This window comes from Bactrocera neohumeralis, unplaced genomic scaffold (assembly GCF_024586455.1).
Source record: "Bactrocera neohumeralis isolate Rockhampton unplaced genomic scaffold, APGP_CSIRO_Bneo_wtdbg2-racon-allhic-juicebox.fasta_v2 cluster11, whole genome shotgun sequence".
Taxonomy (NCBI): domain Eukaryota; kingdom Metazoa; phylum Arthropoda; class Insecta; order Diptera; family Tephritidae; genus Bactrocera; species Bactrocera neohumeralis.
The window spans coordinates 28,029-42,904 of NW_026089624.1; the positions used below are offsets into that span (position 1 = coordinate 28,029).

The 14,876-nt window shown below is 37.4% G+C and overlaps 2 protein-coding genes across 2 annotated transcripts; one reads left to right on the forward strand and one right to left on the reverse strand.

Annotated features, from left to right (window-relative positions):
- Positions 1–1,165: 1,165 nt before the first annotated feature.
- Positions 1,166–3,089, reverse strand: LOC126765832 (uncharacterized). Its single transcript, XM_050483519.1, has 2 exons — positions 2,700–3,089; positions 1,166–1,835 (listed from the first exon to the last, which is right to left on the reverse strand). The coding sequence occupies exons 1-2, from the start codon at positions 3,087–3,089 to the stop codon at positions 1,266–1,268; spliced, it is 960 nt and encodes a 319-aa protein (XP_050339476.1). The 3' UTR covers positions 1,166–1,265.
- A 5,833-nt stretch (positions 3,090–8,922) lies between these two features.
- Positions 8,923–12,671, forward strand: LOC126765833 (cylicin-1-like). The gene is made up of 3 exons (XM_050483520.1): positions 8,923–9,205; positions 11,770–12,213; positions 12,421–12,671. Exons 1-3 carry the CDS (start codon positions 8,923–8,925, stop codon positions 12,669–12,671), a joined length of 978 nt encoding a protein of 325 aa, XP_050339477.1.
- Positions 12,672–14,876: the final 2,205 nt, after the last annotated feature.

Sequence of the window (14,876 nt, forward strand, 5' to 3'; positions counted from 1 at the left end):
AAATGTTTCGATTGCGGCGTTGTTCCTGAAATTAATGTTGCCAATAGTTCCGGTGGGTATTGTAATTCGGGTAATCTTACTTTGTTACTGGCACAACACATTCCAGGTGTTTCATTATGAAATTTCAGTGCATACTTTGTTCATTCCACCAATCACCACAAACTTATGCAAACTGTAATCAATTGTGTGATTATATCTAAATCCAGCACCATTTAAAGCAACATTAACGAAGATTTGTGCGACACGCCTTTGAACATTTTGATTAATACTTGTCGGCCTACGATATGATCTGCTGAAAATGTGACAAAATTCAATTAAAAATTGGCCAAAAAATCCAAGTAATTTTTAGCTCGCTGATCGGTGATTAAACAAAAAAAATTCACTCAATTTTTTAATTTTTTTCACAAAATATCAAGTTTGAGATTATGTCACAAAATCATATGATGCACTTGTAACAATTAAAACACTTGTTTAGCAAAACAATCGATTTTTATCTCATTAATCATTGTTTTTTTTTTTAGTTTTTTTTAACAAAATATTCAAATTAAAACGATGATTAGAACGAAAATTAATTTATTTTTATCAAAATGCTCACCAAAAAATGCGAAGAAACTAAAGCGGCCTTTACACGGTCATTTTTGTATGAAGACATGGTATGATGCAAAAAAAAACTGGTTTTTGTTTAAACGGTCAAACATGCAATCATACTTTATTCCTCTATTATTTGTGAACGAAGCAACATGGCACGTGCATTAGTTGCAGCACTTGTAATTGATATTTTAGAAGAAGGCGAAGTGAAACAAAAAAAGCAAAAAAGACAGAGAAAAACTTGGGTAAAGGAATGGCGATCAAGAAGACCAGTTTTTTCACATATAAGTTTGTTAAAGGAACTTGAACAGTCCAGCCCGGCGGACTACAAAAATTTTCTCCGAATGGATCCTTCTGTATATAGGGAACTTTTGGAAAAAGTAACACCTTATAAAGAAAAACAAAATACTATTATGCGAGACGCAATTTCGCCTGATGAACGTCTCTCTGTAACATTGAGGTATTTGGCAACTGGAGAGAGCTACGAAAGTTTGAAATTCCAGTCGTATATTTCAACTGCAAGTTTAAGCAACATAATTATTGAGACATGTGAAGCGTTGATTAAAGTTCTTAAAGATTTTATTTCAGTAAGTATACATATGTATATATTAAACAAAACAAAAATGAAATATTTCTTTAAATCAATAAAAATAACAAAAATAAAAAGAAAAGTTTGCTTATGAATAGTCAGAGTCGTTCAACAAGTCCGTAAATGTCTGATATTCCGTGTTGTTTCCGTATTGTTGAGTATTTATGGTTTCCTGTGGTTGTATGTTGATGCTGGAAATTTTTTGATATTGCTGTGGCTGAACTGTTCTATGAAGTCTGATGTGCTGAACTTGCGGTTGAGGAGTAGATATAATTTGCGATGGACTCAGAAGCGGGGGAGAAATTAAGTATTGCGGACGACTTTGCAATGTTGTTGAATCAAAACATGTTGACGAGTTGTCACTATAAGAAAAAGGTGTTGATGAGCATCTTGTGTTAGGTACGTTGAACATCTGATGGGAATTTTCGTTCAACCGACCCAAAGCTCCTTGGTACAACACCTCCATAATGGTTTTATTGGCAAATAATTGTTGATTAAAGTCAAGTTTCCTGAAGAGGACTTCCCAAGTCGAACTGAAGGTACTTGCATCGTCATTGCGTCGCGTCGAATCTTCTAAAGCTTTGACTGCTTTAATAAGCAACTGTTGTTTTTCTTTTTTACCAAATTCTCCTTTGTCTTTTTTGGCGCAAGGTGCAATCTGAAAATAATAAATAAAAATAAAAACTATTATCTTTCCAGTTGCCGAAAAGTGAAGAAGAATGGAAAACGATAGCTTCTGAATTTTATGAACTGTGGAATTTCCCGAATTGCCTTGGCGCTATCGATGGAAAACATGTAAACATTACGAAACCACCGCATTCTGGATCATACTATTTCAACTATAAGAAGACTTACAGTATTGTTTTGATGGCCATAGTCAATGCAAAATATCAATTTTTAATGGTGGAACCTGGAGCAAACGGAAGAGTTTCCGATGGTGGTGTTTTCGGAAATACTATATTTTCGACTATGCTTGATGACGGAAAGTTGAAAATACCTTCCCAACAAAACCGTCTGGTTTTGAAAAAGAGCTGCCGTATGTTTTTGTAGCAGACGACGCTTTTGCACTAAGCGAACATTTTATGAAACCCTATAGTCAAAGTGGTCTAACCCAGCATCAACAACAATATAACTATCGTCTGTCACGAGCAAGAAGAGTTGTAGAAAACGCGTTTGGAATTATATCTTCCAGATTCAGAATATTGCTGACTACAATACATTTATCTCCCGAAAAGGCAACGAAAATTGTTTTAGCAATTTGCTATTTACACAACTTCTTAAGCACAAAAAGCAGTGAATATTATCTTCGAATGATAAATGATGTAGGTGAAAAGTCGGTACCTGCTTTGATGCAAATAGAAAAAACCACAAGTCGGAAGAGTACTACCAACGCCAAGAAAATTCGAAACTCATTTTGTGAATACTTTAATGGTGTCGGATCAATGTAATTTTGCATTTCGTTTTATAAATAAAAATAAGTATATGCATAAATAAATAAAAATGTCCTGTTCGTTTTACTTACGTCTTCCACAGTCGTGTCCCCATTTTCCTCATTTTCTATTGATGACATGCCAGTCATCTGTGTTTCTTGCTCTTCCAAAAATGCTAGGTCATGAAAGTACCACAAAGATGGTATATATATTTCATCAATTCCTGCTCCAGACTTCTCACTTCGCTTATTTTTTTTTAATTCACGTCGATAACATCCGCGAAGTGAGTTTATTTTGTATTTTAAACTTTCCAAATTTGCTTTTGGATCTATCTCCTTATATTTTTTTAAAAGTGCTTCATAAGCAGCATTCTTCTTTATTTTGTTTTTGTACTCCTCGCTTTTCACTTTCCATACTTCTGGATAGCTTCGATAAATTTCAAAGAAGTCCTTCCACAGTTCTTCGTTTATCCGTGACGCCATTACGCTTCGATGTTTGCTTACAACTGAAAATATATACTGCGTGCGTGATGCAAGCGTTTACACCATAAAACATGTTCATAACAACATCATGTTTTTAAAAATTTTTATAAACCATCGCACATGTATGACGAACACGAATTTATTATGTTTACACGCTCATTCTTCTCATCACGCCGCACATGCTTGCAAACTTGAATGACCGTGTAAAGGCCGCTTAATATTTTCAAAAATCGATTATGATAAGATCAATCACCAATGACGCCCAAAGTGAAAAGAGAAACGATAACAAATTGCTATTTGCATCACACCGTGCAATGCTCTCCAAAACACAAACGACCAAAATGTATTCAATACTAATGAATGCTGTATGCGGTACAAAAAATGCCTGCGGCAAAAACACACTCACTTCACATACGCATCGCACACACATACGTTATCGGATTTCAACCAAGCTTCATATAAACCACAATGAGCCACTGCCTACGTAGTGTATAAGTTTGGATGAAATCGCACGACGCGTTTATGATTAGTTCGGCGACGTACATATACGGACTTATTTTTATATATATAGATTAAATTGTACACTTGAAAACAACCTCATGCCAAGCAGCAATAAACAATATGCTGCAATGCATACAAACATACACACATACACATATATTTAGTTATTTAAGATAGCTTTTAAAATTTGTATATAAACAAGGAAAATACTAAATAAAAATCAGAATTAAAGATTTCTCTCTTGATATAAGAGGTTTCATTTCCCCCCACCAGTGGTAAGGAATGATAAATCTTTGTTGAGTTTAAAAATTTGGTCCAATCGAGCCTAAAAAAAAAGATCAGCCAAATTTAAAAAAGCCCTGATATTATAAAAAATATAGGCAAATAAAAAGGAAGCCCTGTTATTATTATAAATACACGCAAAATTAAATTGTAAGACGGGTGTATATTCCCGCATATTGACTAAATAAAAATAATAATTGTAAGACGGGTGTATATTCCCGCATATTGATTAAATAAAAATATTTGTACGACGGGTGTTTATTCCCGCATTAAAACCGATCACATAAGCCGTTTTAGCAGAGACTAAACGCAGTGATCTAACCGCTATCCAAGAGATGGGCGACCAAATCAAATACCTCCAACGATTTCTTTGGAGAAAAACAAGCAGCTCATCAATAAATAGGAGAAGTATTGCGAAAAAAATCTCGAAATGGGTATAAACATAAAAAAAAATTCTGAATGTCCAGGCAGATTTAGCCGAAAAAGTGTTGTACACATCCAACACTATTTCGGGAAAGGCATTAAAGAAAACAAAAATTGAAGAAAACATTAAAATTCTTGAAAAGTACCTAAAAGAATTCGATACCAACCACGAAAAGCTAATGGTAGATGGCATAGGAGAAGAAGATTACTTCAAGAAGAATATATACAATAACTCTTCTTCTTCTTCTTCTTCTTCTAAATTGGCGTTGACACCGCTTACACGATTATAACCGAGTTAACAACAGCACGACAGTCGTTTCTTTTTTTCGCTACGTGGCGCCAATTCAATATTCCAAGCGAAGCCAGGTCCTTCTCCACTTGGTCCTTCCAACGGAGTGGAAGTCTTCCTCTTTATCTGCTTCCTCCGGTGGGTACTGCGTCGAATACTTTCAGAGCTGGAGTGTTTTCGTCCATCCGGACAACATGACCTAGCCAGCGTAGCCGCTGTCTTTTAATTCGCTGAACTATGCCAATGTCGTCATATATCTCGTACAGCTCATCGTTCCATCGAATGCGATATTCGCCGTGGCCAATGCGCAAAGGACCATAAATCTTTCGCAGAATTTTTCTCTCGAAAACTCGTAACGTCGACTCATCGGTTGCTGTCATCGCCCAAGCCTCTGCACCATATAGTAGGACGGGAATTATGAGGGAGTTATTAGAGTTTAGCTTTTGTTCGTCGGGAGAGGACTTTACTTTTCAATTGCCTACTCAGTCCGAAGTAGCACCTGTTGGCAAGAGCAATCCTGCGTTGGATTTCCAGGCTGATATTATTGGTGGTGTTAATACTGGTTCCTAAATAGACGAAATTATCTACAACTTCAAAGTTATGACTGTCAACAGTGACGTGAGAGCCAAGTCGCGAGTGCGACGACTGTTTGTTTGATGACAGGAGATATTTCGTTTTGCCCTCATTCACTACCAGACCCATTTTCTGTGCTTCCTTGTCCAGCCTAGAGAAAGCAGAACTAACGGCGCGGGTGTTGAGGCCGATGATATCAATATCGTCGGCATACGCCAGCAGCTGTACACTCTTATAGAAGATGGTACCTTCTCTGTTTAGAACTGCAGCTCGAACTATTTTCTCCAGAAGCAGGTTGAAGAAGTCGCACGATAGGGAGTCGCCTTGTCTGAAACCTCGTTTGGTATCGAACGGCTCGGAGAGGTCCTTCCCGATCGTCAGTTTACACAGCCGTATTAGTTTTGCGGGGATACCAAATTCAGACATCGCGGCATAAAGGCAGCTCCTTTTCGTGCTGTCGAAAGCAATTTTGAAATCGACGAAGAGGTGGTGTGTGTCGATTCTCCTTTCACGGGTCTTTTCCAATATTTGGCGCATGGTGAATATCTGGTCGGTTGTTGATTTGCGAGGTCTAAAGCCACACTGATAAGGTCCAATCGGTTTGTTGACGGTGGGCTTTAATCTTTCACACAATACGCTCGATAGAACCTTATATGCGATGTTGAGGAGGCTAATCCCACGGTAGTTGGCGCAGATTGTGGGGTCTCCTTTTTTATGGATTGGGCATAGCACACTTAAATTCCAATCGTTGGACATGCTCTCGTCCGACCATATTTTACAAAGAAGCTGATGCATGCTCCCTATTAGTTCTTCGGCGCCGTGTTTGAATAGCTCGGCCGGTAGTCCGTCGGCCCCTGCCGCTTTGTTGTTCTTTAGGCGGGCAATTGCTATTCGAACTGCTTCATGTTCGCGTAATGGAACGTCTGCTCCATCGTCATCGATTGGGGAATCGGGTTCTCCTTCTCCTGGTGCTGTGCGTTCACTGCCATTCAGCAGGCTGGAGAAGTGTTGCCTCCATAATTTAACTGTGCTCTGGGCATCAGTGACTATATCACCTTTGGGGGTTCTACAAGAGTATGCTCCGGTCTTGAAACCTACTGTAAGCCGCCGCATTTTTTCGTAGAATTTTCGAGCATTACCCCTGTCGGCCAGCTTATCAAGCTCTTCGTACTCACGCATTTCTTCCTCTTTCTTCTTCTGTCTGCATATGCGTCTCGCTTCCCTCTTCAACTCTGGGTATCTATCCCATCCCGCACGTGTAGTGGTCGATCGTAACGTTGCGAGGTAGGCAGCCTGTTTTCTCTCCGCTGCGACACGGCACTCCTCGTCGTACCAGCTGTCCGAAAACCAATTGCTTCGGTTGCAGCTGTGCGTAAGGAGTTTGAAATGCCGTCCCACTGTTCCCTTATACCGAGTTGTTGACGAGTGCTCTCAGAGAAGGAGTGCAAGCCGAGTAGAAAATCGTTCGGCTGTCTGTTGTGATTGCAGCTTCTCGACGTCGAACCTTCCTTGTGTTTGTTGGCGTGCGTTTTTTGCTGCACAGAGGCGGGTGCGAATCTTGGCTGCAACACGATAGTGGTCCGAGTCGACGTTAGGATCTCGAAGCGCACGCATATCTAAAACACTGGAGACGTGTCTTCCGTCTATCTCAACATGATCGATCTGGTTGGTAGTTTTTCGATCCGGAGACAGCCAGGTAGTTTGGTGAATCTTCTTATGCTGGAATCTGGTACTACAGATAACCATATTTCGGGCCCCGGCGAAGTCGATCAGCCTCAACCCATTTGGGAATTTTTCCTCGTGGAGGCTGAATTTACTGACCGTAGTGCCAAGGATACCTTCTTTGCCCACCCTGGCGTTAAAGTCGCCAAGCACGATTTTGACATCGTGGCGAGGGCAGCTCTCATAAATGCGCTCCAAGCACTCATAAAAGGCATCTTTGGTCACATCGTCCTTCTCTTCCGTCGGGGCGTGGGTGCAAATCGGCGATATGTTGAATAACCTCGCTTTGATGCGGATTGTGGCTAGACGTTCATTCACCGGAGTGAATGATAGTATTCGGCGACGTCAATTTCGTCCATCGCATTTCTTGGACGGCGGTGATGTCAGCCGTTATTTTCACGAGGACATCAACCAGCTGGGCAGCGGCACCTTCCCAATTAAGGGACCGGACATTCCAGGTGCATGCCCTTATTTCGTTTGCCATGGTCGTCATCAAAAGGGGGTCTCTCATCCGAGGCTTGTTGCTTCCTTTCATTGGGGGTGTTTTTTTACGTGGCTGGTCCCAAACCCAGCACACAACCCTAAGTAGGGGATATTTCGCCTTCTCACTTTAGCTCGCTTTCGAACGGATATTCTTAGGCTACCCAGAGGATACTTGGTCAAAGACCGGAAGTCGTGAGCTGCTTTAGTCATATGTAAAAGAATCGTTTCTGGCCACTCCCAAGTGAATGGTGATCAGAGAGTTTTCCTCACTTGCGTGAACTTCTACTTATGACTTCATCCTCCATATACAATAACACTATGATTAAAATCGAAGAGGCAATCAATGGATTAAAAATAAGCATTGTAAATGATAAACCTCTTGTCGAATTTTATCAGCATATTGAAACAGTTCAAATACGATGCACTAATCCAGATCAAAAGACTTCCATATTCTTGAGGAAATTTGAAAACCTCAGAAGAAAAATGGAAGATCTAAGTATGGAATTAATGACCGACAACGATCAAATAAAAGGCTTAGACTTTTTATTCATTGACATCCAAAATCTAAAAAGCAAATTAGATTTTAATGTAGAAATTGTGGTCATATTTAAAAAGGAAATTAAAAAAAGATGAGCCTAAAATTTCTTATCGCCCTAACTTAGATTTGGAAAAATAAAAAATTCCAATATTCTATGGCGATATTAAAGAATGGGCAAATTTTTATAACGTGTTCCAAGAAATGGTACACAATAACGAGCAGTTGCCGAGCGCAGAAAAAATGCTGCGTCTTCGTCTCTGCTTAAATGGCGAGGCTGCGCGATTAATACAGCACCTACAAATTTCAACAAGAAATTATGAAGCTGCATGGAGTCTGCTAAAATAAATAAATAAATAAATGAGTGTCTTAACGCTATAAAGTCACTGGGAATAAGCCTTGAACAAGTTCATAATTTAAAATACAAAAATTGCAATAAAAATCAAAATGAACTTCTACATCCAGAGTCTGGGGATAGTAAAACATCAATGTCTACAAAATCAACATCAACATAAGTAATTCTGCCCACAGCTCAGATAAAAGCGAAAAAGCATATTGTTAAGAGCTCTAATTGACCAAGAGTCTCAAATAACATCAATATCTGAAGAAACAGCGCAGATATTAGGTGGACCAAGGACAAAAATCCAAACAAAACTCCACGGGCTGGGAGGTGTTGTGGTTGGCGAATCAAAATTCAAGGTTCAGATACAAATAAAACCAAGATTCCTAAGCCAACATGTGGAAAAAGTAGATGTAGTAGTTTTATCATCACTGACCTATGCTCAACCAGATCAATTATTTAAATATGATATGAAACAATGGAAAAATTATACACTTGCTGACCCATTGTTTAATAAGGCAGATAGAATAGACATGGTAATCGGTGGAGACATTTTAAGCCGAATTATTGAAGACGGTGTCAAAAAAAGTGACGGAGTCCTTGGACAAGCAACAAAATTAGGTTGGATCTTATCCGGAATCATCAAACAAAAAAAATTTTGTAAGATTACATCCACGACTACTGGATGGAGGAAATACCAGATGAAAACAATATCGAAGAAGGTGATGCATGTTTAAAGCAGTTTGAAGAAACCATCAAACAAGATGATGATGATGTGCGATTTATTGTAGAAATCCCTTTAAAAGAAGATAAAGATTTGGGAGATTCTCGCAAACAAGCTGTGGCGCGCCTCGTTTCTATGGAAAATAAATTTCTAAAAAGCAATAAACTAAAAAAGGACTACCATCAGTTTATCAAAGAATATAAGGACCTTGATCATATGGTCAAAGGAAATGATCATTTAAAAGGTAAATATTATCTACCACATCATGCAGTAATACGAGAAAACAGCTTAACAACGTAATTACGCGTTGTGTTTGATGCATCTGCAAAATCTTCGAATGGAAAAGGCCTCAATGACATCATGTTTTCCGGTCTTAAACTACAGAGAGACATATTTGACATTCTTCTCAAATTAAGACTTTGGAAAGTAGTTATCACTGCTGATGTGAAAAAAATGTTCAGACAAATAAAAATTGCTGAAAAGGATCGCGAATATCATAGAATTTTATGGCGCAAAAATCCTTTGAACAAAATTGAGGAATATAAGTTGACCACAGTGACTTAAGGTACTGCATCAGCTCCATATTTAGCAGTACGTATATTATTTGAAATTGCAAATAAATGTCCAAATAAACAACTCCAAACACTAATCAAAGAAGACTTCTATATGGATGACCTTATGACTGGCACTGATTCAGTTAAACAATGCCAAGCTATTCAAGATGGCATCAGCAACCATCTTCAAATCTTTGGATTTCATCTTCGAAAAAGACGAAATATAAAAGCGAAAGAAGAACGAAATAATTCAAATTAAAGAAAATGAAGCCGTAAAAACTCTTGGACTATATTGGGATCCAAAACAAGACGAATTCCAATTCAGAATTAGTTTGACAAATGCCAAAAAGACCACTAAAAGGAGCGCTCTTTCAAAGCTTGCGCAAATATTTGGCCCACTGGGTTGGCTTTCTTCCATAATTATAATTGCAAAGTTATACATTCAAAAACTTTGGACACTGCAATCTAGCTGGGATAATCAACTATCAGAAGATCTACAAAAGGAATGGATGCAATTCAAAGAGAAATTGTATTTAATAGAAAACGTACGAATTCCACGATGGATAGGAACTTGTATGGACTCTAAAATTCAAAGGCATGGGTTTTGCGATGCTTAAGAAAGAGCTTATGCCGCGGTTATATACAGGGTGGGCCAAAAGAAACCAAGGGGTGTAAAAGTTTAATAACTTTTTCGTTTATTAATTTTTTTTTTTCTTTCAGATTATATAGACAACACTTGGAGAATTTATAATGGAGAGGTACACAACTGAACAGAGAACCAGAACAATAGAATTTTATTATTTAAACTAGAGATCAATTATTTTAACGCAAAGAACATATCGTCGACATTTTAACGTCAGAATTTCGCCCTCTGAAGCAATGATTCGTTGCTTAGTTGAACGTCATCACCAACATGGCAGCGTAACAGATTTGCTTCGAACCGGTAGACCACGTTTAAGTCGCACTGCGGAAAATATTGAACGAGTACAGCAAAGTGTTAACGAAGCACCAGAAACATCTGCCAGAAGGCGTTCTGCTCAGCTAGGAATGTCTCGTACGTCACTACGGCGCATTTAAAAAAAATATTTACAGTTATACCTATATAAGGTGTAAATGATGCAAGAATTAAAACCCGCAGATCATCGGCAACGTCTAAATTTTGCAGTTGAATTTCAAGAGTTGACCAGAAATGAAATCAACTTTATTAAAAATTTGATTATGAGTGATGAAGCTCATTTTGAATTGAATGGCTTTGTTAATAAACCGAACTGTAGGTTCTGGGGTTCTCAAAATCCAAGAGCCATTCATCAACGCCAATTACACCCCATCAGGTGTACAGTATGGTGTGGGATCACATATGAAAATGTCATTGGGCCTTACTTTTTCGAGAATGAAGATGGAAGTGCTGTAACTGTAAATGGAGAGCGGTATCGGTTTAAGATAGAAAAATTTTTGCATCCTGCTCTTGAAAACAGACCTGGTATGTGGTTTCAGCAGGACGGAGCTACTGCCCGAGACACAATGGCACTTTTAAGTCAAATTTTTGGAGGGCGAATAGTTTCCAGAAATTCGGAAATTATTTGGCCAGCGCCTTCGCCAGATTTGACAGCACCCGACTATTTTCTTTGGGGTTATTTGAAGGAGCGAGAGTATGTGAACAAGCCCAATCCATGAACTCAAGGCAAACATTTGTGCAGAAATTCGAACGCTACAGTCACAAGTTCCTCTTGAATATGAACTACTATGGAAGAAGTAATGGAAGATCTCCACTAAATCACTGCAATAAAAAGTGATCATATTAAACATTTGAAAATTGTGTTTCTTCAAATGCACAATTTTCACACAAATTATTTTTCAAAAATTTTTCCTGAAGTTGAAAATTTATATTTTGCAATAACGGCGGAGTATTTCCAAAATCTCAAACTTTGTATAGCGGGATTACAAAAAGGAGAGCCCTAAATTAGTTATATTTCTCTTCAGCGTGATGTCCTGTTTAAAGATTTTGCAATAGAAGAAGAACCTGAAATTTTGTACCGTTTTGACTCGGATTTAAAATGTACAAAAGTTCCAATCTTTTATCTACATTGTACATATCTGTCTTCTGCTGAGGAAGAAACAGCAGAAGTAATAAAGGAAGACAAAAACATATATGAAATTGAAGTTGAAGAAGAATCACTTGAAGAACTTCATAAAGCTTCAAAAACTGAGGAAAAACCAACTAAATTGGTAACTTGTCATCTATTTCTTCCGGCAGGCTCACATTTTGGAAAAATGTGGGAAAGTGAAGTCCAGGTTAAATCGTTTGAAGACGAAACTGAAGTAGCTGATCATATTTTGGAAGATGATGCTAAAACACAGAAGGAAGGTTTTACTACTTCACTAAAATACTTAAATGAAAAATGCACCGATGCAGAAGGTGATAATACCGGCAGGAATTCAGAGCAAAATAGTACAAAAACGGTTGCAGCTTTGAAGGGCACAAGAACATCCAAGGGTGGATCCAGCAGCAGTAAGGACGAACGCCAATGCAGCAAGCCCGATGACGATAAATCAAAAAGAAAAGATGAGAAGTCTGGCGACAAAAAGGATAAAGACATTAGTGAACAAAAATCATCTTCAAACAAGACTTCGCAGAAGGATGACAAAGTGAATACATCTACAAAATTGTCGTCCACAGGAAAGCAGACAAAACCTTCACGTAATCTTTTGGTATCAGGGTTATCTTCATTAACGAGAGCCAGTGATCTGAAAACTATATTTTCTAAATATGGCAAAGTTATCGGAGCCAAGGTGGTCACCAACTCTCGAACTCCGGGTACAAGTTGTTATGGCTACGCAACAATGTCATCATCGTCGGATGCCAGTTGAAGTGTCGCCAAAAGACGTGTGGATACAACAAAAAAAGATGAAGACAAGAAGATACGAGACACAACTTCTAAGACGAGAGACGACAAACGTAAAACTATTGATACAAAGAAGGACGATGAATCAAAGAAACCTGAAGTGGAGAAGGATAAGCAACGCGATAAAGAAAAGGAGAAGGACCATAATAAAAAAGACGTAAATAAAACTGTTGAAATAGCCATAATAGATCCAGTTGGAAAAGCAGATGTAGTAACAACCATTTGGGAGTTACTAATACCATGGCAGCGTTAAAGCAAACGTACTAACTAAAAACCAAACGTCGATTACAATCTGCGGCTTGAAGTCACTTTTGTTGTCCGTCAGAATGTTCAAAATTGAACACGTTTATTTTCTTAAATAAGATAAGTTAAGAAATTTGTAATACTTAAGATCATAAAAACATATACAGTCCACTAATTTTCAATAATAATTTCTTTCCCTCGGCAATATGTTCAAATATCATTGAACATGCTTATTTATATGCAAAGCCGAAATTATACTAAATATAAATATCTATTTATATATTATTACATACATACATACATAATGCATTTACATGCAATGCAGCAAAATAAAAGAAAAAATATGTAATAAGAATACAATACAGAAAAAGAACCCTTATGGTGGGTATTGTATCCGTATTCTTCATCACAAATCTCAAGTGCCTTAGACACACACACACATGTATTAAAATGTATCAAAAATAACCCCATGTCAAGCAGCGATAAACAATATTTAACTATATAAGTAAGACTTAAAATAGTATATAAGGTGTACAATATTAACAATAAAATCAGAATGAAATGTTTCTCACTCAATGAAGGTCATTTTATTTTCCCCCACCAGAGGTAAGGAATAAATAATCTTTTTTGAGTTTTTTAAACACTTAGTGTAAAAAAATTTCCCTTTTGTATATTATATAATCTGAAAGACAAAAAAAAAATTAATAAACGAAAAAGTTATTAAACTTTTACACCCCTTGGTTTCTTTTGGCCCACCCTCTACATTAGGGTGATTCAAAAAAAATTTTTTTTTTTAATTGGTACTCGCAAAAATAGGTTCCTAGACACCTCTAAGAAAGCCTCTCCAAATATGAGTTTTTATTTGTAACGGGAAGGTCCTCCGCCTAACGGTTTTCTATTTTTTCTTATTATCAAATAGAAAAATTTATATCTCGCTTCCAACTACTTGAAAAAATATCTTGTTAATTAGGTTTTGTAGGAAATTGAATGCTCTAAAATATGGTCTCTTATGATTTTTTCGTAAACCCAACCGTTTAAAAGATATTAACGGTTGAAATTTGACTATTTTTGGAAAAATTCTTTATTTCTTATTAATTTTATAACTCAATGAAAAAAATTATTAAAATGGCTGAAATTATCTGAAAGTCAATGGCCAGAAGTCAAAACAAACGACTCAGCAAGAATATTGTTAACATCAAAGGATCAGAACGAATTTATGGATAATTTAATTAGCAGATATTCTAGTTGGTTGAAACTACGAAGGGTTATGGCATATACTATATACTACGATTTGGGAAAAAAACAAAGAAATTCAAAATCAAACCGTATCTGCAGAGGAACTTCAATCAGCCAAAAACGTAATCATTCGACAAACTCAGAAACAGTTATTTGAAGATGAAATAAATAAGTTAGTGAGTGAAAAACACATAAGCAATACGAGTCAAGTCGTCAACCTCAATCCATTTTCAGATAAAAATGGCATTATGAGAGTTGGAGGACGACTGACATACGCAGAATTACCGTATTGCAAAAAACAGCCTATAATTCTTTCCAAATCCTATTTGAGTTCGTTGATAATTAAAGATGCTCACCATTCCACTCTACATGGTGGAAACAGATTAACAGAAGCAATAATAAGGAGACAATATTGGATCATAGCGTTGAAAAATGCAATCAAAAGTTGTATACGAAAATGTTGTAAATGCATAAGATACAACCAAGTCACAGCAAAACAAATGGTGGGCAATTCACCAGAATTCAGAGTGTCACCATCAAGTCCTTTTACCTACGCCGGAGTTGTCTATGCTAGACCGTTTCAGATGAGATGTTCTAAAGGCCGTGGGCAAAAATCATTCAAAGGATATGTAGCAGTTTTTGTATGTCTCTCAACAAAAGCAATACATCTAGAAGCTGTAAGCGATTTATCAACTGAAACTTTTCTAGCAACGTTAAGACGATTTTTTGCCAGAAGAGGAAAGAGTCATCACATGTACTCCGATAATGGAACAAATTTTGTTGGAGTCAGCAGATGTATTGAGAAGGAGTTCAAACATGCAGTAAAAAATAACAATGAAGTATCATCGATTTTAGCGAACAAATATCTTGGCATTTTTCTCCCCCCGCCAGGCCAAAATGTTGGAGGAATGTGGGAAGCAGAAGTAAAGGGAATGAAGTACCATTAAAAAGAGCAGTTGGAGACACTAAGCTAACTTTT

Excerpts from the sequence above, each read along its gene's own strand:
- LOC126765832 (XM_050483519.1), bottom strand. The coding sequence starts at position 3,089 with ATGGCGTCACGGATAAACGAAGAACTGTGGAAGGACTTCTTTGAAATT. Across the intron at positions 1,836-2,699 it reads GGGACACGACTGTGGAAGAC|ATTGCACCTTGCGCCAAAAA; the intron begins GTAAGTAAAACG and ends TATTATTTTCAG.
- LOC126765833 (XM_050483520.1), top strand. The coding sequence starts at position 8,923 with ATGGAGGAAATACCAGATGAAAACAATATCGAAGAAGGTGATGCATGT. Across the intron at positions 9,206-11,769 it reads AGGAAATGATCATTTAAAAG|GCTCACATTTTGGAAAAATG; the intron begins GTAAATATTATC and ends TTCTTCCGGCAG. Across the intron at positions 12,214-12,420 it reads AAAGCAGACAAAACCTTCAC|ATGAAGACAAGAAGATACGA; the intron begins GTAATCTTTTGG and ends CAACAAAAAAAG.